Consider the following 25,297-nt stretch of genomic DNA (forward strand, 5'->3'; position numbering starts at 1 on the left):
CACATGTACAGTGGGCTCTAGATCGTGACCGTTAATCCCTTGAACATAGATGGACGATACACATAGAGAGTATACAGTGCGCCCACATGTACAGTGGGTGCCGTACACAATAGGCCGTAAATGCATGATGATCTGTTTCACTGAACCATGGGTCCGGCTGTTGGAAGAAGGGAAGGGTGGGAATACCAAAGCCACACCGCAATTCTCCCTGCATTGAAATGTCTCAAAAAATAGATCTATAACCTGTAATCTGAAACATGCCCTTTTGCCATGTTTCAGATTACAGCCTGTAATCCCATTACAAGCAAATACACGCATCCAAACGACCCATATAATCCAATTACCTGTAATTGGATTACTACTTGGGGCATGTTTGATTTGTAGGAATTAAAGGGAATTTAGAGTAAATAAGTCATAATTATTTAATTTAATATTTCATGCCATAATGATGTTGACAGGTATGGCTTCTCAAAAAAACTCGATTTGTGTGTGGCAAAAATATGTGTGCCTCACCATGATGTATGTGTTTTATCCACGTCATCCATTCATTCTGCCATATCATTTTAGGGCATGAGCTCAAAAATGGGGTAGATTCAATGCTCAAGTGGACCACACCACAGTACGCAGTGGTCATAATGATGCCCACCGTTGAACCATTGTTTTCTTTAGTGTGGTCCACTTGAGCGTTGGATATGCCCCCATTTTTTAGCTCATACCCTAAAATGATATGAAGAAAATGAATGGGTGCCGTGAATATAACGCATACATCATGAGTGGGGTCCACAGAGTTTAGGTTTGAAACCGGTTGAGTATTGCACAGTTTTCGAGGTGAAACTTCCTCTCTTCCAAACAGCTTGAACTTACAATTATTATGCTTTTACTGTTGTTTACAGGTAATTACCAGCAACCAAATAGGCCTTTAAAAACTTTTCAGGCATCCAAATGACCCCTTAGGCTTATCTTCTAATTAGTGAGAGAGTGGGGTCATTGATGGGGATGATTGCTCGCTATCCCCCCTTTCCTTCCATTTTTCCCCATTTTTTAGTTGTATTTTTTCATCTTTCGCCATAATTTGTTTGTTGTCATTCAAAATATGGTGTAATTCTTATAAGTGCATTCTTTATAATTTCTATGTGCTACAAGGGTATGTTTGAAATCTATGAAAATCTTTTAGACATATGCTTGATAAGATCTCCAAGATCTCTCTAGAAAACTTTAGAAGATATCTAAAATCCTCCAAGGTGAACCTGAGAAGCATATATATACAATATCTTTGTATTAATTCCATTCATTCAATAGAGAACAATGCATTTACCTCATGGTTCTTTTCATAATTAATCCCATTCATATATTCACACATGTGCAACAATAAAGAACCATTTTACTAAGCACACTAAATGCTCACAATCTTGACCTTTACATCAAACCAATGGGACCACTAGCATTAGCACTTATGAGGATCCCGCACCAAGACTAGACCACCATTGTCTGTGGCCTCAAGTATGGTTCCTAGTGTGCTCACATGAACAATGATGTCTCAATGGCTTTATCTAGATGAATCGCCAAAAAAGATTCATCTAATGCAGAATGGCAGAAACAAGAAACCTCATGATACTACATTGATCAGACCTTTGCAAGTTACGCTTACCACTTTTTGCTGAACCTGTACCCAACTGTCCAAACTTATTCCCACCAAAAGACAAGGAGTTCCCATCTTCAGTTACCACCACTGTATGAAACCTCCCAGCTCCAGCAGCAATAATGTTATATCTGCACACAGTATCACCATCATATTAGATATTGCATGGGTGAATGAACAGTGATATACATAGCTAAATAATTGTTGAATTTATTGGAGAAAAAGGAACTTTGAATATATTGCAGTACAGTATTAGTTCAGGCCACTTGAAAATCAACCAATACGCCAAAAAAATCCGAGGTCAAATAATTCCTGCAAACAAACCCCTAGTAATATCATCTTTTTTATGTCTTCAAGTCTGCAAAAAATGGTAATTAGAAAATTAAAGAAAACAGAAAATGTCAAGCAAAGCATCCTATTTCAGCATCTGAAATCAAATGCAAGAATACAGCCTTTTAGGTTGCCTCAAAGAATTCATAATTAAGGAATTTCTTTAAGAAAAGTTTTTGTAAAACACCATCTGTCCTTCCAAAACCGTATATGGGAGCCTACCCTGGAATGAAACAACAATTTTGTTCCAAATTGGAACCCACTATGAACACTGTTTTGCAGAGTACGGAAGCCCTGTCTGTCAAGATCGCTGGATGAACCAGCCACCAACCTCCACAAAATACTTGCAATCTATCACACCTCCACATACTATAATCCTCCTCCCCAAACCTCCATAACCATTTTTCCCAAAAGAGCATGTTAACAGATGTAAATGTGGGCTGTACCACTGACAGCCCACCTAGTCCTTGATCCTAGTCCCTGTCTTTGTTAATTAATTGTTATGCTGGTTTAGGACATAGTGGGTTTTTATTTCTTTTGTTACTTCAGGGTATTTTTGTCACATGCACTTTTTATTGAATAATATAAATGGGAGACAGGGGACACCTCTCTCTCTCTCTCTCTCTCTCTCTCTTCACTTCTATAAAACTGCATGGTATCAAAACGAATTTTCTCTTGATTCAATCCATCTTCCACTCTTCTCTACATTCTCTCTCCTCCTTTTCTTGGACTTTCTCATCAATCTTGTGCTGAAACTTCTTTAAGAAACCTAGGGTTTCTTCACTCTTCTTTTTTTGGTGTCAGGCCTTTGTGATGGCCCATACGTGAGAAGGTGAATGAGGTTTATGTGATCATGATCTCTGTGTGGTTATTTGAAGTGTGTGGGCCGGTCGCTCTCACCAAATGTCCTGTTCATGATCATCATCCCCTATGGTCGGTTGGAAGGATGGACATGTCGGCTGGTTGCTCTCTCCAAGAATGGTGTGCATATTGTGTGAAGAGTACATGTGAAGTGTTCGTCGATCATGATAGGTAAGCCCATGTTTGTGCAAGCCTTGCAGTATTCCTCTCACTTGTTCTAATGGAGATGAAAAGTCATAAAAAGTGATCCGAGAATTGGATTCACAAATCCATCTAATTTTTTAAGGGTACAGATAACCTCCATTAAATTAAATGGAACAAACTATCCCCGGTTGTCTAAGTCCACTCAAGTGTTTTTAACAACCACGTGCAAATAAAAATATTTGATGTTTGCAGGGACGTGATGACCCAATCCTAGATGCATGTATAATCAGGTTAAAAAATATTCAAATAAATACACCAATTAACTAACCGTTTCCAGTCAAAGGGATTAGGTAAATTTCAAAACACAGATGAGGTCATTCCATCAGGATCATGCCTCTTAGCATAAAATCGCATAAACAGTAAAAGGGGAGGACCTATAGATATGAGGACATCCTAGATCTTGCATAAGTCAGTCCACAGTCAAGTTTGGATTTGATTCTACTGACTAACCATCCCTTTTTTCCGTTCAAACTAGAAAGGGGATATCCAAAGAGGAACGAAAGGGGTGAAGAATGAAGGGTTCGAGAAGAAGAAAGTACAGGTCCTTTTGTCGTCAAAAGAAAAGAAAGAGGATGACTTTTACTTTTTCCTGCACCTCGACGATCTAGAAAGAAGGAAACTTGAAATCGAGATGGAATCCTCAACACCCAAGAGCCAATCCTGAAACCCTAATCTCTTGAATAAAGAGGAAGAAAAGAGACGAATTTCTATTCATTCAATAATAATGAAAATAGGGTTCTCACAACGTATATATAAGTTATAGAAAAAATAAAGTACATTAAAGCTCCAGAATACAAGAAAAATAACAAAACAAAAAAACAAAAAAAACAAAACAAAACAAAACAAAACAGAAAAAAAAAAACGAAAAATTAAAGAAAGTGCAATAAAGCCCCTGAAATAAGGAAAAGAACAAAAACACCTAAAATTAAAACACTCGTGTGGTAGGGTGTGAAATCCGACCCATGGAACTATGGTCAGGGTGCGGTCATGCCGCTCCTGCACTCGTAGAGCGTTAGAAAATGGGTCTGATGAACCCAGCGACCATCCACATCAACTCCTCCGCTCCGATACTCTGTCGACGACGCCTCCTCCTCCGGTACACTCTAAAGGATGCACCACTGATGTCTGCATTAATTCTCTCTGGGTAAGAAGAATTTGCCACTAGTGAAAGTGAACTCCTGTATCTCTCGAGCAAATCGAGGTCAATGCGCTGCAGCTTTGCCTCTGTGATCCAAGAGTTATCTGTAATGGGCTTGTTCCTCCATTTGACTAGGAATTTCTGGAAACCCCCGAAGCGAGTGGAAACCGCCTCGGAGTCCAAAATTTCCTCTATGTCGTCTCTTCTCGGTGCAGGTGGAAGAGAAGGTAAGATGGGTACAGGAAGATCAGGTTGTGGCCAAGGTCCATATATTGGAGAGGTCTAGGAAGAAACAGGAGAACCAGTAAATAGAGGTAATGGCTCATGAAAGGGAACTAGATCTTCCACATTAAATGTGGAACTGATGCCCATGGTAGCAAGGATATCGACAACATAAGCATTAGACCCCAACCTTTTTAAAATTTTATATGGGCCTATGCTATGGGCATGAAGTTTCTTCACGAATCCAGGTGGAAACCGATCAGACCTAATACGAAGCATAACGTCATCTCGAGGTTGAAACTCCCTAAATCTCTTGTGAGTGTCAGCAGAAAGTTTATAATATTCATTACTTGAATTAATCTTCCTCCTGATCTCACTATGCAATGCATGAAAATGTTGGATGAAAGACTCTCCTAACTCTAAAGGACGTTGTGGGGTAGCCATAGGGATCAAATCTATAGGGGCTCGGGGTCTAAGACCTGAAACAATTTCAAACGGGCTCATTCTTGTGGACCTGTTCACTGAAGAATTATACGTGAACTCTGTTGTGGGAAGAACAGTGTCCCAGGTCCTATGGTGGTCTCCAACCAAACATCTTAACAAATTCTCTAGGCTATGGTTCACTACCTCTGTTTGACTATCTAACTGGGGTTGATATGCTGAAAAGAATTGGAGCCTCGTACCCAAAAGATGCCAGAGAGTCTTCCAAAAATAACTAGTGAACCTAGTATCTTTGTCATACACGATGGATCTAGGTACTCCATGGAGTCGCACAGCCTACTGAAAGAACAACTTAGCAACGTGGGAGGCATCTGAGGTCTTATAACAGGGTAGGAAATGAGCCATCTTAGAAAATCAATCAACAACCATGAGTATGGAGTCGTGCTTACGAATAGTCTTGGGAAGCCCAAGCACGAAGTCAATACTAACATCTTGCCACCAGGCATGTGGAACTGGCAAAGGAGTATATAAACCAGTATTTTGCTTCCTCTACTTAACCAGTTGACATGTCCGACGCTGCCCTACAATCTTAGCCACATCTCACTAGAGATTAGGCCAATAAAAATGACCAGACACAAGGGCAACTATTTTATCTCGCCCAAAGTGACCTGCCATCCCTCCAGTATGCAGCTCCCAAACTAGAAAATCACGAAGGGAAGTGCGTGGGATACAAATCTTGTCCCTTCTAAAAAGATATCCATCTGTAAGAACGAACTTCGCACTCCTCAAGCGTGGGTCACAAGACAATGACGCATAAATGATCTCAAAATCAGGACAGTTTGAGTACTCACCCTTAAGTTGCTCAAAGCCTGTAACTTCAATACTCATGGACCGCATCGTCATGATACGACGACTAAGCGCATCAACAACCTTATTCTCTTTTCTGGCCTTGTGCTTAAGCACAAACGTGTACTTTTGAAGAAATTGTGCCCACTTGGCATGCCTAGGGCTCGACTTCTTTTGAGACTCAAATATTTCAAGGCCTCATGATCAGAGAACAGGACGAATTCTTGCAGTAATAAATAATGCCGCCAATGGCGCAATGATTACGCAACCGCATAGAACTCCTTGTCATAAGTGGAGTAGCGTTGTTTAGCCTCGTTCAGTTTCTCACTAAAAAAGACCATAGGATGTCCCTCTTGGCTTAACACTCCGCCTATGGCAATTCCTGACGCGTCACACGCTACCTCAAAGGCTTTGGTAAAGTCAGGTAAACACATGACTGGCGCTTCCATCATCTTCTTTTTAATTTCCGAGAAAGCCCGTGCTGCGGCTTTAGTCCATTGAAACTCCCCTTTTCGTATGCAATCTATGATGGGAGCTATAATCGAGCTAAATCCACAAATGAACCGTCAATAGAACGTAGCTAGGCCGTGAAAGCTTCGCACGTCGTGTATGGTACGCGGCTCAAGCCAAATGACAATGGCCTTGACTTTCTTAGGGTCTGCAGACATACCGTCTGACGATACAACAAACCCTAGGAACATAACACGGGAGGTTAAGAAGGAACACTTCTTGAGATTCACATAGAGCTTCTCTGCGCGCAAGGCGTTGCAGACCTGCCTCAAGTGCTCGATGTGCTGCCTAGGGGACGTACTATAGATGAGGATATCATTGAAGTACACAACTAAAAACTTGCCCATAAAGGGCTGCAGCACCCAAGTCATCACCCTCATAAACGTACTTGGGGCATTGGTTAACCCAAAGGGCATAACCAACCACTCGTATAGCCCATCCTTTGTCTTGAAGGTAGTTTTTCATTCATCTCCCGAGCAAACACGAATTTGGTGATAACCACTCTTGAGGTCAATTTTCGAAAATATAATAGAGGTGGCCATCATGTCAAGCATGTCATCAAGCCTCAGGATGGGAAACTAATACTTGACAGTGATCTTGTTTATGACTCTACTATCAAAACACGCGCCACGTGCCGTCTTTCTTGGACATAAGAAGCGCGGGCACGGCGCACGGGCTCAGACTCTCACGAATGAATCCTTTTTTAAGCAATTCATCCACCTGCCTCTTCAACTCGGCATGCTCAGTGGGGTTCATTCTGTAGTGAGGGAGGTTTGGTAGGGTTGCCTCTAGGACGAGATCTATCGCATGCTGAATGTCTCGTATCGGTGGAAGCTTGTCTGGAAGGTGCTTAAGGAAGACATCCCGAAACTCCTCTAGGACCGGACAAGCCTCCTGGGGTATCCCCATAACAACCTCAAGTGTACTCTCCCTAGCCAATAGGTTGTATACCATAGTCCCCACCTTAGTCTCTCTCAAACTCCTTAACTTCTATGATGTGGAGAGACTTCGACTGAGGCGCCCTTTGACTCTTAGGACCTCCTGGGGACGCAACATTTTTCGCTCTTGTTGACGATTTAGCAGGGAGTAGGCTCAAGACAAGCTTCTTTCCTTCATGCTTGAATACACAATTATTCGTACGCCCGAATATTGTGACGTCTTTGTCATAGAGCCATAACCTTCCCAAAATAATATGGCCAATGTCCATCGTGACCACATCACACCACAACTTGTCTTTGTATGGTCCAAACTCAATCGGAACAAGGCATCGCTGGGTCACAGGGAGGGATGTCGCATCCACCCAATAAATACTGTATGGGTTGGGATGGGGGACTGGCTTCAACCCCAAGCGACTCAAAGTAACTGGGAAAACTACATTCTCACAGCTCCCGCTGTCTATGATCACTTTGCAATTCTTTTCTCCGCACTTGGCGTGTGGAAAATGGTGGTTCTGCGCCAATCTTCGTTTTCCTTCATCTAGGTCAAGGCGCACCTCACCACTGCAAGTGGGATAGTCTCCACGGTATCATCATCGACATCACTAGTCGGGTCAAGGGAGGGGATAATCATCTCCTCATCACCCTGTTCACCATCAACTTTATCTGCCACTTTTTCTTATGTGGGGTGTTCGGAAATAAAGGCAATGTGCACACCCTTATTTAAACACTCGGCAACGATGTGACCCATGCCACCACAGCAGTAGCACTGCCCTGGCATCGCTAGCTTAGTACTTGGTCCAGCCATATTATTACTTCGATTTTCTATTGACTAGTTGGTTACCAGGTTGAGCTTTGGGTTGAATTCCGACCTGGATTCTTGCTCCCTGCGAGGCTACTCTAGGCATAGTAGGCCGAAAATCAATTCCCCTCACATTGGACTGGCGCACACAGTGCTCCAGTTCCGGCATCACCTAGTGAGCATGTTCCAGACTAGTGAACATGTGAAACGTGAGCTCCCGCTAAAGCTTATTCATGAGGCGCATATGGAAACGGGAGAGAACCACAGCATAGTCTTCATCAACATTGCACCTCATCATATATTCCGTCACCATCATGGATCCTTGGCACAAAATGTGTCATTAATCCAACAGCCTCTGCCCGTAAAAAAGGGGAACATACTTCTCTCACAACAACTCTTACATCTCAATCCAAAAGAGAACTAGCCCCTCTCCAGATCACTCACGGCGACGCTCCACATTTCCCCAATATAGTTTTGCTTGGCCCACCAATTTCATCTTGGCGACCCCGACTTGTCGTGGGTTTGGCAGACCATGCCACTCACAGAAGTGGTCTATGTCTACTAACCAGTTGGAAAAAACTTTGCAGTCCAATCTCCCATAAAAACTGGGAGCGTCAACCTTGATGCCCTTCATGACCCTAGAAACAGGGTCCTGGTGCTCATGATATCTCTGGTGGTGCTGACGACGAACCCCATCATGGCCCTCCCATTGTGTAAAAAATGGATACACCCCATTGTATCTGTTGCTAGGCCCACGGGCCTGGTCTACGCCCAAACCATCCCTAGGCGGATCAGGGCCCACAACCTGGGACTGATCGATAAACCCCAGTGTTGGGGGTCGCCTGGGCTCTGCCTACAATGGCGGTTGGAATACCATCCTCCAGACGTACAACTCTCTCCTCTTGACGCGTGAACCTATCATCTTGATGCGTAAACTACTGCACGATATTATCCCTCAAGGTTTGAAACTATTGATCCGTTTCTCTTAGTTAGGCCCTCCATAGCCTTGGCAAATTGATTGGAGTCCATGGTGTAATGGAGACCGAACCCACGAACAGTGCGCGTGGGCATACACCAAGAATGACAAGTGAATGGTCCTAGATCTATATGCGAGAAAGGGTAAAAACAATGATACCAATACAATACCACTACCCTATATGGCCTAGATCTATATGGGGACTCAACAAAACTTAGGAAAAAGGGTTAACTAAACTCAATAAAATATGTCCCCTTCGCAGAGTCGGTCACGCGGGTCGAACTGGAAGAGACTGAACATGCATAAATTGCTACTTAAAATATTGTTGTTCATTTTTTTATAGTATTAATGACTGAATATCTTGATATTAAAGAGATTGAAATCACCAATTGAGGATCGATACTCACTTATTGAAATCTTCACGATCGTTTACAGGATTCACTAATATCAAGTATAGACATCTAGCTTGTGTACCACTTGAAACCTAAACGATTTTTAAAAAAAACTTTGGATAAAGGGTTTCTAAAGAAAATTTTCACCACAAAGACGGATTGACAATAAACTGACCTACACTACAACTGATATTTGATACCAAATTTGATGCAGGGACATGTGATGACCTAATCCAAGATGCATGTATAATCAGGTTAAATAATGTTCAAATAATTACACCAATTAAATAACCGTTTCCAGTCAAAGGGATTAGGTAAATTTCAAAACAAAGATGAGCTCATTCCATCAAGATCATGCCCCTTAGCATAAAATCGCATAAACAGTACAAAGGGAGGACCTAGGGATATGAGGATATCCCAGATCTTACATAAGTCAGTCTACAGTCAAGTTTGGATTTTATTCTATTGACTAACCATCCCTATTTTCCGTTCAAACTAGAAAGGGGATATCCAAAGAGGAACGAAAGGGGTGAAGAATGAAGGGTTCGAGATGAAGAAAGTACAGGTCCTTTCGTCATCAAAAGAAAAGAAAGAAGATGACTCTTACCTTTTCCTGTACCTCGAAGATCTAGAAAGAAGGAAACTTGAAATCGGGGTAGAATCCTCAACACCCAAGGGCCAATCCTAAAACCCTAATCTCTTGAATAAAGAGGAAGAAAAAAGATGAATTTCTATTCATTCAATAATAATGAAAATAAGGTTCTCACAACGTATATACAAGTTATGGAAAAAGTAAAAGTGCACTAAAGCCCCTAAAAAAAATAATAATAAAATAACACAAAAAAAAAGACAATAAAGCCCCTGAAATAAGGAAAAAAACAAAAACGCCTAAAATTAAAACACCCATGTGGTAGGGTGTGAAATTTAACCCCTGGATCTATGGTCAGGGTGCGGTCATGCCGCTCCTGCACTCGTAGCGCGTCAGAAAATGGGTCCGATGGACCCAACATCCATCCACATCAACTCCGATGCTCCGATGCTCTCTTGAAGACACCTCCTCCTCCAGTACACTCTAAAGGGTGCACCACTAATGTCTGCATCATTTGACCACATAAAAACCTGATGAGAGTGCTAGTATATATGATCAATGGATCAAGAAGAATGCTCAAATTATGACATGGTTATGGAATAGTATAGAACCATCCACCAGTGTGAACATAATGTTTCTCATATAGCGAAGGAAGTGTGGAATGCATTACAAGAGATGTATTCATCTGACAAAAACATCTCTCGTACGGACCAAAAGTTTGGAGATATTTGGATTTCAACAACGAGACAATCGTTGGGTGAATATTATTCAAAATTTAAAGGAATGTGGGAGGAACTAAATATGTACCATCCTCTCACGACTAATTTGGAAAAGCAACGTCAGCAACATAAGTCTCAGGTGGCTAAGTTTTTATCTGATTTAAAACATGGGTATGAGCCAGTTCGTGCACAAATTTTGGGTTGCAAGGATGCGTCATCTATGGACAAGATATATGCACGCCTACAACATGTATCCTGGGGGTCTACAAGTGGAACCAATGATAGCTCTACTCCTGCATCTTTTGCAAGACGAGGCAAAGGCAGTGATCGTGGTGACGAAGGTAATCAAGGCAGTTGTCATGATGTGAGAGTGAGGTCATGTACCTAGGAAGTGCACCCATTGTAGGCTTACAAATCATTTTGTTGATTGAAAGCCAGAATGGTAATCAGGCATCTCATATTGGAGTGAGCAATGAGTCTCATCTAGTAAGTTGTACCTCTACAACACAACAGCCATGTGTCTAGAGATATGCTTACACTTACTCAAGATAAGTATTCCAAGTTGCTTAAAATTTTGCAGAAACAACCTGTTCCTACTACTTTCATGACCTCAAGTATGGCCAATTTGGAATTGATGTTGCCTGCTCTGACTACATGACAAGTGAATCAAGTGTGTTTTCCTCTATCAACACATTATTAACGAGTTCATCTATCACTTAGCCAAATAGTACTCAATCCAAAGCATGTGGAATGGGTACTATTGGGGTATATTAGAGTAAATTGCATGCCTAAATTTACTATACTCTAATAGGCATTATTCATCCAAGTTCTTACCTTACATTGTCAACTATTCTTTATGCCCCTAAATTTCCTTTTAAGTCTTTTGACAATTAAAAAGCTCACCAAATCCCTTTATTGCTTTATGACCTTCTATCATTCACATTGTGTTTCTCAAGATCTAAAGACAGAGAAAAAGATTAGTGGAGGACATGAACGCGATGGATTGTATTATCTTAACTGTAAACGATGGATTGTATTATCTTAACCATAAAGTTGTTAGTGCAACAACTTAGAAGCTCATTTCCCCTTATCAGTGGCATTATCATCTCGGTCATCCATCCTTGAAGATTCTCAAAGCCGCTATTCCTTGTAGTCTGTATTCTAGAATGTGAAGTGTGTGAGTTGAGTAAACATCATCATTTTACTTTTCCACGATGTATGGAAAAATTTAGTTTAGTTCCTTATTCTATAGTACGTTCATATGTTTGGAGCCCGGTAAAAATGCCCAGTAGATCAGGGCATATGTATTTTGACACACTTTGTTGATGATTTTTCACGAACAACTTGAATCTATTTAATGAAAAACAGACTGAAAATATTCTCTATTTTTAAAACTTTTCATATGAAAGTACTGAACTAATTTAGCTCGAAAGTGTCTATGTTTAGTTCAAATAATGCCAAGGAAAATACGTCTCAATCCTTTAGTTTGTATTTTTCTGAAAAAGGCATATTGCATCAAACATCATGTGCCCAGACCCCACAACAAAACGGTGTTACAAAACAAACAAACAAACCAAATCGTCAAATGCTTGAGGTGACTCGTTCTTTATTAATTCAGATGAATGCTCCCAAAAGTTTTTAGACTAATGCAATACTCACGACGTGTTTTTGGATAAATCTAATGCCCTTGATTGTGTTAATGGCTAAATTACCTCATAGAGTTTTCTCCTAAATACTGTGTTGTTTTCTTTACCTCCCAGACTATTTGGATGTATATGCTTTGTTCATCAATTGGAGACAGGTCATGATAAATTAGATCCTAGAGCGATTAAACGTACTTTTCTTGGGTACTCTCAAACACAAAGAGGTTACCATTGTTGCAGCCCTTTACTTTGAAGACAATGTGTGTGCAAATGTTACATTTCTCAAGTCCATTCTGATCTTCTCAAAAGACAAAAAATCTCTTAATATGGAAGCTATGTTTGTACTTGTTGCAATTGAAGAAGACATAATCCAGACTCCATTCTCGTTGTGCCTTGACTACAAGTCTACTCACAATGAAAACAAAACAAAACAAAACAAAAAAGTTGTGTAGCGACTCGTGACATGCCATCTACCATCTTTTCTTCCAAACCTAGTAATCCAGTGACTTCTCCAGATAGGCTTGGTATTCCTATTGCCTTGAGGAAAGGTGAGTGTGCGTATCTTTCTAAAAAATAAAAAATAAAAAAGGTGAGCGTGCTCGTACCGATCACCCTATTTATAAATGTCTTCTTCCAATACTCATCTCCCACTTTCAGTAGATTTGCCTATCATTGTCATCTCATTCCATTCTCAAATCATATCAGGAAAGCATTGTTACATAAGGAGTGGAAGCAGGTAATGGAAGAGGAAATGGTTGCTCTTAATCAAAATAATACCTTGAAGCTCACTGTTCTACCTGTTGATAAACGTGTTGTTGGTTGTAAATGGGTGTAGACCATTAAGTTTCACCTTAATGGTACATTTGAACATTTAAAGGCTTGCTTGGTTGCCAAGGGATATACTCATACCCTTCATATTGGCTATATTGAAACATTCTCTCATGTTACCAAGTTAACCTCTATTTGTGTTAGCCTTTTCATGGTTGTTATCTATGGTTAGCCTCTCTTCCAACTGAACATTAAAAATGCATTTCTTCATGGCAATATCACATAGGAGGTTTAAATGGAGCAACCACCTAGATTTGTTGCTCATGGGAGTCAGACAAGGTGTGTAAACTGAGAAAGGTAACTTACGGATTAAAGTAGTCACCATGAGCATGATTTGACAAATTCAATAAAGTTGTATTTAACTATGACTTTGTTCAAAGTCGTGTTGATTATCATGTCGGTGGTATATGTTGAGGATATTTTCAATACAAGAAGTGACAGTAAGAGGACTGAGCTAAAGAAGTATCTACAGAGGCATTTTCTCACAAAAGATTTGGGCCATCTTAAATACTTTCATGGTATATAAGTTGTCAAATAAAAGGAAGGAATTAATATCTCAATTGAAATGCATTCTGGATTTACACATGGAGATAGATCTTGTTAGTGATGAAGATGTATTTGAAAATCCAAGGAGGTATAAAAGATTGGTTGGGAAACTCATCTATTTAACAATCACTCGGCCAAACACACCCTATGCTGAGTGTGGCGATCCAATTTATGAGCTCTCTGATGGTAATTAACATGGATGCAGTTGTTCAGATTATGTGATGTCTTAAAGAAGCACCAGGTTAGATAATTCTATACAAACGGAACAATCATCGTCAAAGCATAGTAATGCAAGGGCATTTTCACACCGGGCTCAAGTGGGGTGGCCTGTGGAATGCAGGGGCACACTCAGGGTGGGCGGCGCGTGTGAGGCAAGTGGCTTGTGTGAGGTGGGTAGCTTGTGTGAAGTAGGGCCCACGAGGGGGTTCGGTCGAGGTCCTAACCCATGGAATGTGGGGCATGGGCTATGAGATAAAGGGATTGATTCGACATGCACTATCAGTTCAAGCTTTTAGAACAAGTGGTTAATTTTCCTACATCACATAGGGTACTCTTATTCAGACTAGCGGGTTCTTTAACAAATAGGCAGTCTACTACTAGGTATTGCAATCTTGTGGGAGGAAATCTAGCCATGTGGAAGAGTAAGAAGCAAAGTGTCATGGCATGGTCAAGCAATAAAGTAGAATATAAAGCAATATCTCATAGTAGTTGGAGTTATTGTAGATCAAGAAATTGTTGCAAGAAATGGAATTTGCGGTGAATCTACCCAATGTTGTCAAATCGCACATGCGATCGTGTGTGATTGAATATGCCTGTGCGCATACACAATCGCACAATCGCATATGCGGTTGCATATTTTACAAAAAAAAAAAAAAAAAATTTTAAACAAAAAATTAAGAAAAAAAAAAAAGAAAAGAAAAATAGGGTGAAAATAAGAAAAAATAAATAAAATATAAGAAAACAGGGGGAACTTTCCCAAGTTAAAAGATAAATAATTTTATATGCCCTTGCAATACATTTAAGTAAAATAAAACCAGTTAAACAATGAATTAAATATTAAGTCATCAACATTCAACATTCAACAGTACAGTCAACAATCAACATCAACACACTTAGTAAGTAAACAAAAAGAAGAAACTATTTATTTATTATTGATCTAATCATCTACTATATACATTGATCTATTTGCCATTGTGGCATTTGATCACCACCACCATCATCATCACCATCATCATCATAGTCATCTCCTTCCATATACACTTCTTCTTTTGTTTCTTCATCATCTGTATGTATTAATACTTCATCAGCATCCAATGGTGGATCTTCAACTTGATCACTATCATCTCCTCCTTCTATCTCCTCAATCTTTTTTTTTAACGCACGCACACACACCCCCACACACTCACGCCATGGTGGGATTTCACCACCTATGGATACTCGAACCCTTGACCGGCAGTTGAAAATCCTAAGAGTCTACAATCAGAGCAAGAGTAAGGATCCTCTATCTCCTCAATCTCTTCAACGGGTTGACTGCCACTACTCGCCCCCCAGCACCCCCCATCCTTCACCATTAAGTGGTAGCTTCTCCAAGTGTCGATCCGTATGCGGCATCTTCAACTTGCGCCCATGTCAGGTCCTCTCCAGCAAATATCGGGTCCTCTGTCTCTACAAGCCACTCGTTATTTGCATCCAACTCATCTAAGAAGATATGGTCAAAGAAACCAAGCTTTTCTTTACTAACTGGGAATCGTTCTCGCAATTTTTTATTGTATTGGACAAAAACCAAGTCATTGAGCTTTTTTTGCTAAAGGTGATTCCTTTTCTTTGTATGAATCTACATGAAAGAGACATTATGTTGGTGTGTATATTGATTAGAAGTTGTAAACTAGTACTAAAAAGTAAAAACTAAAGTAACTAAAGACTAAAGAGTCAAGAGACTAATGAGATAGGAAAGGTACAGAGAGAGAGAGAGAGAGTTACACTTACACACTTACACTAGTAGTAGTAGAAACTAGAAAAGGAGAGGGAAAAGAAAAGGAGAAAGAGAGAGAGAGAGAGAGAGATACACTTACACTAGTATTAGAAAGGGAGAGGGAAAAGAAAATGAGAAAGAGAGAGAGAGAGAGAGAGAGTTACACTTACTTACACTTACACTAGTAGTAGAAAGGGAGAGGGAAAAGAAAAGGAGAGAGAGAGAGAGAGAGAGTTAGACACTTACACTTGTAGTAAAAAAGGGAAGAGAGAGAGAGAGAGATTTACACACAATTACAAATTTACAAAAACACATTCTTAACTTCTTGTCTTCACTTTTGTCTTGAGTCTTGAGAGAATGTTGTAGACTTGTATTGTACTCTTGTAAGTTGTAACTAACTTGTAATAACTTGTAACTTGTAATTTGTGTTGTACATTGTAAGTAACTAACTAAAAAAAAAATGTTAGAACTTGGAACTTGGAAGAAATTCAAACTATAACAAACTAACTTGCAACTTGTAAATTGAGTCTCTTGACTCTCGAATGTAAAGAAACTTTAAGAAAAAGAGATAGAAAGAGAGTGGTGGGTGTGTAAATACGATTATGATATTTAGAACTTGGAAGAAACTAGATACAAAGTTCAATTTCGATGTAATTTGAATCTTGCTTGCTTTACTTTGTTGATTCTTGAATCCTTGTCCCTTGATTGAAACTTCAAACTTGAAAGAAATATGGATGGAGCTTGGGCCTTGGAATTATGCAAGAGAGTGTGTAAGAGAGTAGAAAATAGAGAGAGAGTTTGAACTTTGAGTACATGTAGGAGTGTTTTGAGTGCCCTTTTATAGACTGAAAATACAGATTTAAAATATATATATATATATCCCAACGGTCAGATTTCTGACCATTGGCGAATATACGATCGCATATGCTGTATACGATCGCATATTCTTGCACATGTAGCATATGCGATCGCATATGTGCGGAAATCGCATATGCGATTTCCAGCTGTGTGTGCACATATACGATTGCATATGCGAATGTGTGATCGCACATGACAACACTGAATCTACCTATGTAGTTGTTTTGTGAAAACTGAATAGCATCCCACATTGCAAACAATCCGATCTATCATGAGAGAACTAAATAAATCGAAGTAAATTGTCACTTCATACATGAGGTCTCCAGTGGAGACATCTCTATGCCATGTGTTCGATCTTAGGACCAACTTGCTGATATGCTCACTAAGGCCCTTTGTCACAATCAATCAACACGCATATACTCCAAGCTTGGCACCAACAACATTTGTGCTCTAGCTCGAGGGTGAGTATTAACAGATGTGAATGTGGGCCATACCACTGTTTAGCCCACTTGTTAATTAGTTGTTCTGCTAGTTTAGGATTTAGTGGGTATTTTTGCTTTTGTTACATATTTTTACTAACCCTTCTTCTACAAAACTACAAAGCATCACCCAACACAGCCTACCAGTACCACACCCGATTTAACAAGATAATCCATGATAGAGTTTGCTTCTAAAGGGACCAAACTAAAAGATCAAGAAAGACATGCCAAGAGGCCTGTAATTTTATTTACAAAAATCATCGTTTACAAGACTAGATCCCACCAACAAAGAAAGCACTTTTTGAGTCCCTTCCAAATAAAATGCGTGTGAGGTAATTGTTAAATGTAAATTGTCAAACACATGGACCCTATGGGCTTTTGGGCTTCAATATGTATGTTTTGGTAAAGTTTTAGACCCATGATTATCTCTTTAGGTCACTTGAGATGGGCAAAACTTTCAACAAAGAAGTGAAAGCCTTAATAAAATAATAGAGCGGACGTATCTCCTCTATTTACTCTTTTTCTATTCTTTTTACGAATTTGCATGGTATCAGAGCTATACCATGTGTCGGATCTCAAATCTCCACTTTAAAACCTTACCACCCACATCAAGTCTTGAAGGCTCCGAAAATCAGTGTGCTGATCAAACCTCAAGAAAAATGTACTTTTCATGGTTTTCTTACAGAAAACAGTTTTTTATGCATTCTTCATCAAATGCAATCGCTCATAAAGGGAGTGTAGGAGATCGGTTGGAAGGATGAAGGCTTGCTGATTAATTCGTAAAGGTGATGCTGAAGTGGTTTTCCTACAGAATTTTGTGTTGAAAGGCAGTCTTTTTATAGATCTATGCTATCCGTTACGTAGTTTTGATATACATAGTTGATGGTTGAGTGAATCGTAGACAATAAAGGGCAGGAAATTCATATTTGTTATTGTCATGTAGTTATGTGTAAATATGATCATTGATCAACATTTTTCTATATAAGTTGAAGTAAATCAATTTCAAAGCGGTTGTGGAGCCAAAAGATGTGGTAATTGATCCCTCATCACTGGGAGGAATTCATAGTTCTTCATTCAATGCATCAATAACAACCATGAAACTATACAGGAAAAATTACTTAACTCTAGGCTACGTCCATTGAGGTATTTCTTTTAGCCTGAGAGAGACTAATTCCTCGGGGAACCCAAGCAAGAGGAATTCGATCCTAAGTATCGACAATGGATGCATGCTGATGATGCCTAGATTTGATCTTGGTTGTGGAATGACATGAAACCTGAAGTTAGTTCCAACTTAGTATTTTTGAACACTATGAATGATGTATGGGATACCTTGAAAAGGATGTATGCCTCTGAACAGAAATCTCTCTAGTGTATGAGTAGACTCTTTTCAGAAGGGAGATAAATATCTTGGTGAATATTTTGCCAAACTGACCGGTATGTGGTAAGAACTTTCAATCTATCATCCCATTACTACCGACATAACTCTGATGAAAAAGAAGCAAATGGAAGACATGAAAGTTGTGAAACTCTTATCCAGCCTTCCAAAAGAACATCAATCTACTAAAAATCATAATTTGGTGGTACAGCATTCCCTTCAGTTGCAAAGGTTTATGCTAGACTTCGAAGAGTTTCTATCAGAAATGAATCTAACAATGCTCATGTTACTAGTTCTGATATGTCCAACTTGGCTATTTCTTCTGGTAATACGGGAGTGTGTGGAGGTCATGGTGGACAAACTGGTCGTGGTGGTTATCATAGTGGCAGAAGTGGTATAATGAGAGGGAGAGGTGGAGATGGTCGTGGTGGTAGAGGAGACTGTCCATGCATTCAATATGGCCTAACGAATCATTTTGTGGACTTTTGTTGGGATCTTCATGGAAGGCATCATTCAAGCACTTGTCATCAATGTTTTAAATAGCGAATAGCGTGTAGCATAGCGTTCACCCCTTTGAAGCGTGAGGTGTAAGCTACATAGCATGTGGCATAAGCTACACACAACTTCTGGATTTTTAATCAAGGTGCCTGGTTGCACCAATGTCATGATATTCTATACCGGATTAGACTGATTAATAATGAAATTTAACAAAATTTCATGATATTAGGTGCAACAAAATGCAACCTAAAGTAATAAGAAAGGGAAATGATCAAGTATAAAGGTAAAGAAAGAGCAATGAAACTGATTTTAATATTGTTATTTAGATTATTTTACTGAAAGCATTAAAAAGGTTAACTAATTTTTATTGGAAATGGAAAAATGTAACAAATCATTGAAAACATCATGTGAGCTACATAGCGTGTAGCATATACGAATTATGATGTAGCGTAGGCTACATGCAACTTAAGCTATTTTCATGAGTTACATATCATTAAGGCTATGCTACGCTACGTAGCGTAAGCTACACGCTACATAGCGTAGCTATTTAAAACACTGCTTGTCATTTATGAGTGGATGGTAGAACGATTACTTCGCCGAATGTTGGTGGTGATCATGTTAATGTCACATTATCACAGGAAAACTCTACATGATTTCTCTCCATGCGGCTCTACATCCAACAGTGTACCTTCCACTTCTACAACCACTTTGACCCATTCAGGCAAATCATCTCTTTTCATATCATCCCTCCCTGGCAAATCAAGTTTGGGGCATCTGATCATATTTCTAGTAACCATAGTTTTTGTTTTTCCTCCTTTGAACTTTTTTTCATCTAATATCTCCATTACGTTAGCTGATGGTACCTCATCCAATATTGTTAGACTTGGTACTGCCCGGCCTAACGCATCTGTGTCACTATCATCTATCTTGTATGCCCCCAAATTTTCCAATAGTCTTTTATCTATAAATAAACTAATAAATTATTCTGCCACCTTCTTTCCTTCTCATTGTGTTTTTCAGGACCTCAAGACGGGCAAGATGATTGGTGAAGATCTTAAAAGGAATTATCAGTAGGTGTTGCGGTACTTCGTAAGGGTCCTACAATTCAGTGGCATCATCGTTTGGGCCATCTATTTTTCCAGAAACTACAAACTCTCGTTTCATCTCTTCCAAAGGTGTCAAGTTGGAGCACAAAGCGTGCCAACAAAGTAAACATCATAAAGTCCATTTTCCTTCTAGAGTTAACAATAGGAGTTATGTCCCATCTAGATTAGTTTATTGTGATGTATGGAGACCAGCTCAAGTTCCTAGTTTGTTAGCTTTTAAGTATTTTGTTCTTGTTATTGATGATTATTCTAGAATGACTTGATTATATCTTATAAAAAAATAGGTCAGAGGCCTTTTTTATATTTCAAAGCTTTCATAGTAAAATAAAAGCTCAGTTTGGTACAAATCTCTGTATATTTAGGTCGGATAATACCTTGGAATTTGTCTCGAGATTTTTAGTCTTATTTATAAAATTAAAGTATTATTTATCAAACCTCTTGTGCCTGTACACCTAAGCAAAATGGGGTGGTTAAGCACAAGAAGAAACATCTTATTGAAGTTAATCGTGATTTGTTGTTGGAAATGAATGTTCCAGTCTTTTTACGGTGATGTAATCCTTAACACATGTCATTTGATAAACAGAATGTCGTCTTCCATGTTTGATGGAAAAACAACTTTCTCCTTATTGTTTCCTGACCGGTCAGTATTTGTTGTACCTCATTGTACCTATTTTGTTCATCTGTTTGGGCCCAATCAGGATAAACTAGCACATTGTTCCATTAAATGCATTTTTTGAGGTTAAGCACTCAAAAAGGTCATTGATGCTATTATCCTTTACTTTAAAAAAACATTTTGTGACAGTTGATTCCTTTTTATGTTAAATCTAAACATGTTGCAAATCAGAATGCATTGTTAGATATAAATTGTAAAATGGCTATGAATGAGAAGATGAACGCCATATATTCCAATGGTACTCGCATGTTAACTAATTGTCCATCAAGTAAGACACCAGTTAAATGTAAATGAATTTACACAATTAAGTTTCAGCCAGGTGGCTCAATTGATCATTACAAGGCTAGGCTGGTGGTACCCAAGGGCTACACTCAAGTTTATGGAGTTGATTATCCAGATACCTTTCTCCGGTGGCCAAACTCAATCCAATGCAGGTTATCTCTATAGTTGCTAATCACGACTAGTCTCTTTTTCAGCTAGACCTGAAGAATGCTTTTATGCAAGGAAAATTACAAGAAGCGGTCTATATGAAGCAACTTCCCAGGTATGCTACTCATGGGGAGTCTTACAAGATGTGCAAATTAAATAAGTCTATCTATTAGCTGAAAAAGTCATCAAGAGCATGGTTTAAAAAATTCAGTAGTGTGGTCATATCATATGGGATGAAGAGTAAAGTAGATCATTCAATTTTCTCACAGCATACTACATCTGGTTATATTGTGCTTGTGGCATATGTGGATGACATAGTAGTTACGGGTGATGATTTGGAAGGAAATGAGTAACTAAAGTCCTATCTTCGCTTCCAGTTCCAAATTAAAGATCTTATGTTCCTTTGATATTTTCTAGGTATCGAAGTGATGGGTTCTAAAGTTGGGATAAATTTGTGACAAAGTAAATATGTTTGTGATTTGTTAAAAGAGACAGGTATGCTAGATGCCAAAAACTCAAACACACTAATGGATCCTCATCTCAAGCATGATCCTAACGAAGGAGAGTTGTTAACAAATCCAGAAATGTACAGAAGACTCATCAGCAAAGTTACTTATCTAACCATCACTAGGCCCGATATTGCATTCTCTGATAGTGTGGTTAGATGTAAGCTCCCACAGCTACACATTTAGTTGCAGTCATGAGGATTCTTAGATACTTGAAATGTGCACCTAGGAAAGGTATCTTGTATAGATCTCATGTTCATCGTGCAATAGTTGGTCATACAAATGCAGATTATGCAAGGTCAAGACAGGATAGGTAGTCAATTAAAGGCTGCTACACTTTTCTTAATGGTAATGTAGTTACCTAGAAGAGCAAGAAGTAGAATGTTGTGGCATTGTCTAGTGCTGAAACAAAATATAAATCCAAGGCACACACTTGTGAACTTGTCTCACTAAAATCGCTTCTAGAAGAATTGGGGTTCGTGGTTCGAACTCTAAAGCATTTACACTGCGACAATCAACTTGCTATGCATATTGCCAACAATCCAATGTTCCATGAGATGATAAAGCACATTGAGGCTGATTGCCACCACATTCGAAATAAGTTCTCTCGGAAAGAAATTGTCACTCCATATATTTCATCCCATGATCCGATTGCAGATTTGTTCACCAAAATACTTGGGGAGTCTCGGTTTGAAAAGTTTATATCCAGGCTAGGCATGCATGATATCTATGCTTTAGCTTGAAGGGGAGTGTTAAATGTAAATTCCAATGTGTGGATCTTATGGGCATTTGGGCTTCGGCGTGTATGTTTGGGTAGAGAGTTAGGCCCATGGTTCTCTTTTTAAGTTACTTAAGAGGGACAATATTGCAATTTCAGTAAATAAGTGCAAGCCCAAATAAAATAATAGTGGGGACATGTGGAGGCTATTCTCTCTCCAGTTGTTCCACTCTTCTTTCCGTTCCTCCCTTCTTATTTTCTCCTTCACTTACTCTTTTTCTATTCTTTTTACAAATCTACAATGATCAAGAGAAGTAATAACAAGGTGAAGCCGCATCTTTAACACCTCTAATTCTGCATGGTTAAAAATTCACCATGCCACAAGGCCCAAGAAAAACAAAAATGATACTCCCTTGATTAGCAATCCTCTAATGCCAAAAGTCCCTAATTTACCAAGGGAGCACCCATCAAAACTAAGCTTCCAACTGCCCTCTAAAGGAAGCTTCCAATGAATAATAACTTTAATCAGCTTCCTAACATCATTAATCACTTCCATCCAACTTCTTCCAAATATTGAGACGAACATACCTATGAATTCTTTCATCACTCTACCACAATCTATATTATCAACAATGGCACATTTTCAAAAGGTATTTGTTGTTCTTTCCATAAGTGAAGAGCATTTTGAACAAAAGTCTACAAAGAGGACTGAAACAATTGGACCCCCAAGATTCAAAGAGAACAACCACAATTCTCGAAAAACTCCCGGGGTATCTCAAAAAGTTTGGTAGTGAAATACCAAGCAACCTAAGCTACCTTAATGTATAAAAAGATGATCAATCTTTCCAACAATGGCTCTTTCCAATCTTCCCTCCTATTTCCTTTCTCTTTTTAAATGACCCTAAATCTATAATTACTAGAATAGATAAGCTCAGAAGAGACTTCCTCTAGAATGGAAATTCCAACAGCTCCAAATTTCATCTCCTAAGCTGGTCAAAAGCGTGCAAACCCAGTGATGTCATATTCGCACATCCAACTGGAAATCACATATCCGACAGTGGCATATGCGATATACAACATATGCAATCGCATATTCACCAACGGTTAGTAATCTGACCGTTGGGATTTTATTTTTTTAATCTGTATTTTTTGTCTAATAAAATGGGATTCTAAACACTCCTACATGCACTCAAAGTTCAGACTCTCTCTCTCTCTATCTCTATTTTCTACTCTCTTACACTCTCTTACATAATTCCAAGCCCCAAGCTCCACTCCATCCATATTTCTTTCAAGTTTGAAGTTTCAGTCAAGGGACAACTACAACTACAAGGATTCAAGAATCAAGGGCGTGTTTGATTTTCCAATTCCCTGGGAAATGCCCCAGTAAATGGTAATAATTATTTCCCTCCGTAATTGCCACACTCTTCCCCATGTTTGATTTGACGGCTACTTTTTCGATGTAAAAACAGAGAATTATGTAAAATATTTGTGGGTCCCACCATGATGCATATCAAATATCCACACCGTTCATCCATTATGTCAAATGAATTTATGATATATGCCAAAAAATGAGGCATATCCAAAGCTCAAGTGGACCACGCCACAGAAAAATGTGAATCAAATACTTACCGTTAAAAACTTCCTGGGGCCACTGTTTCTTTTGGTATGAGCCAGTCGAGTGTTGGATTTACCTCATTTTTTATCTCATGTCTCAAAATGTTGTGGTAAAATGGATGGACAGAACAGATATGTCATATACATCAAGGTGGGGTCCAAGAATTTAAACTACTACTTTTGAACCGGTTTCCAAGATAGAAATTCCCATGAATATTCAAACAGGTGAAATGGTAATAATTATCCATTTCCAGGTATTTACAGCCGCACTTAAAAATCAAACAAGCACCAAGAGACAATCAAGCTCCATCCATTGAACTCTCTTTCTAATTTTTCCAAGTTCTAAAGATCATAATCATATTCACACACACACACCACTCTCTCTTTCTATCTCTCATTCTTAAAGTTTTTTTTACATTGAAGAGATTTAAGAGACTCAACTTACATTACAAGTAGCAAGTTTAATTTATTATAGTTTGAGTTTCTTCCAAGTTCTAAGTTCTAACATTTTTTTTAGTTTGTTAGTTTGTTACTTACAAGTAACAAGTTACAACACAACTTACAAGTTACAAGGTCAAGTTACAAGTTACAACGAGTCTACAATATTCTAGACTCAAGACTCAAGGGTCAAGGCAAAGGTGAAGACAAGAAGTGAAGAATTTGTGTTTTTGTAAATTTGTAATTGTGTTTGTGTGTAAATCTCTCTCCCCCCTTTTACTACAAGTGTAAGCGTAACTCTCTCTCTCTCTCTCTCTCTCTCTCTCTCTCTCTCTCTCTCTCTCTCTCTCTCTCTCATTTTCTTTTCCCTCTCCCTTTCTACTACTAGTGTAAGTGTAAGTAAGTGCAAGTCTCTCTCTCATTTTCTTTTCCCTCTCCCTTTCTAGTTTCTACTACTAGTAGTGTAAGTGTAACTCTCTCTCTCTCTCTCTCTCTCTCTCTCTCTCTCTGGTCTCTTTACTCTTTATTTACTTTAGTTTTTAGTTTACTTTTTAGTTACCTTTTAGTACTAGCAAGTAGCACCTTACAATCAATACACACACCACCAACAGTGACTTCTTCCCAATCTTCCTCTTTGAAACCCCAGTCAAATGACCCGGGTTGGAAGTATGGGCACTATCGTAGTGTTTCGGATAAGACTCACATAATATGTGAGTTATGTGGGTATGTGGATTCCAGTGGCATTGCGCGGCACACGCAACACCTTGCACATTTATCAGGGTAAATGCAAAAGCATAGGACAAAATTACTTCAGAAATCCAAATAGAGATCATGGAGTATATAGATAAACAGTCAAGAAAGAGATACGATAGTGCCCTACATCACGAGGAATATATGGAACAATAAGCATATGAAGATATAAACGTGACTAATGTAGATGAAGCTAGTCCCACTCCCCTTACTTCGACAGGCCAGTCTAGACCACAAGTACAACTAACGGTCTCGAAAAG

The 25,297-nt window shown here is 39.1% G+C and overlaps 2 protein-coding genes across 2 annotated transcripts in view; one reads left to right on the forward strand and one right to left on the reverse strand.

The window, feature by feature from the left end:
* Nucleotides 1–25,297, reverse strand: part of LOC131237364 (uncharacterized) — a 130,410-nt gene that overhangs the window by 68,262 nt on the left and 36,851 nt on the right. The window contains exon 4 of the mRNA XM_058235083.1: nt 1,649–1,770. Coding sequence (XP_058091066.1) covers nt 1,649–1,770 — 122 coding nt within the window. The remainder of the gene's footprint in view (nt 1–1,648; nt 1,771–25,297) is intronic.
* Nucleotides 1–25,297, forward strand: part of LOC131237365 (uncharacterized) — an 80,007-nt gene that overhangs the window by 53,009 nt on the left and 1,701 nt on the right. The window lies entirely within an intron of this gene.

This window comes from Magnolia sinica, chromosome 2, assembly GCF_029962835.1.
Source record: "Magnolia sinica isolate HGM2019 chromosome 2, MsV1, whole genome shotgun sequence".
Classification (NCBI taxonomy): domain Eukaryota; kingdom Viridiplantae; phylum Streptophyta; class Magnoliopsida; order Magnoliales; family Magnoliaceae; genus Magnolia; species Magnolia sinica.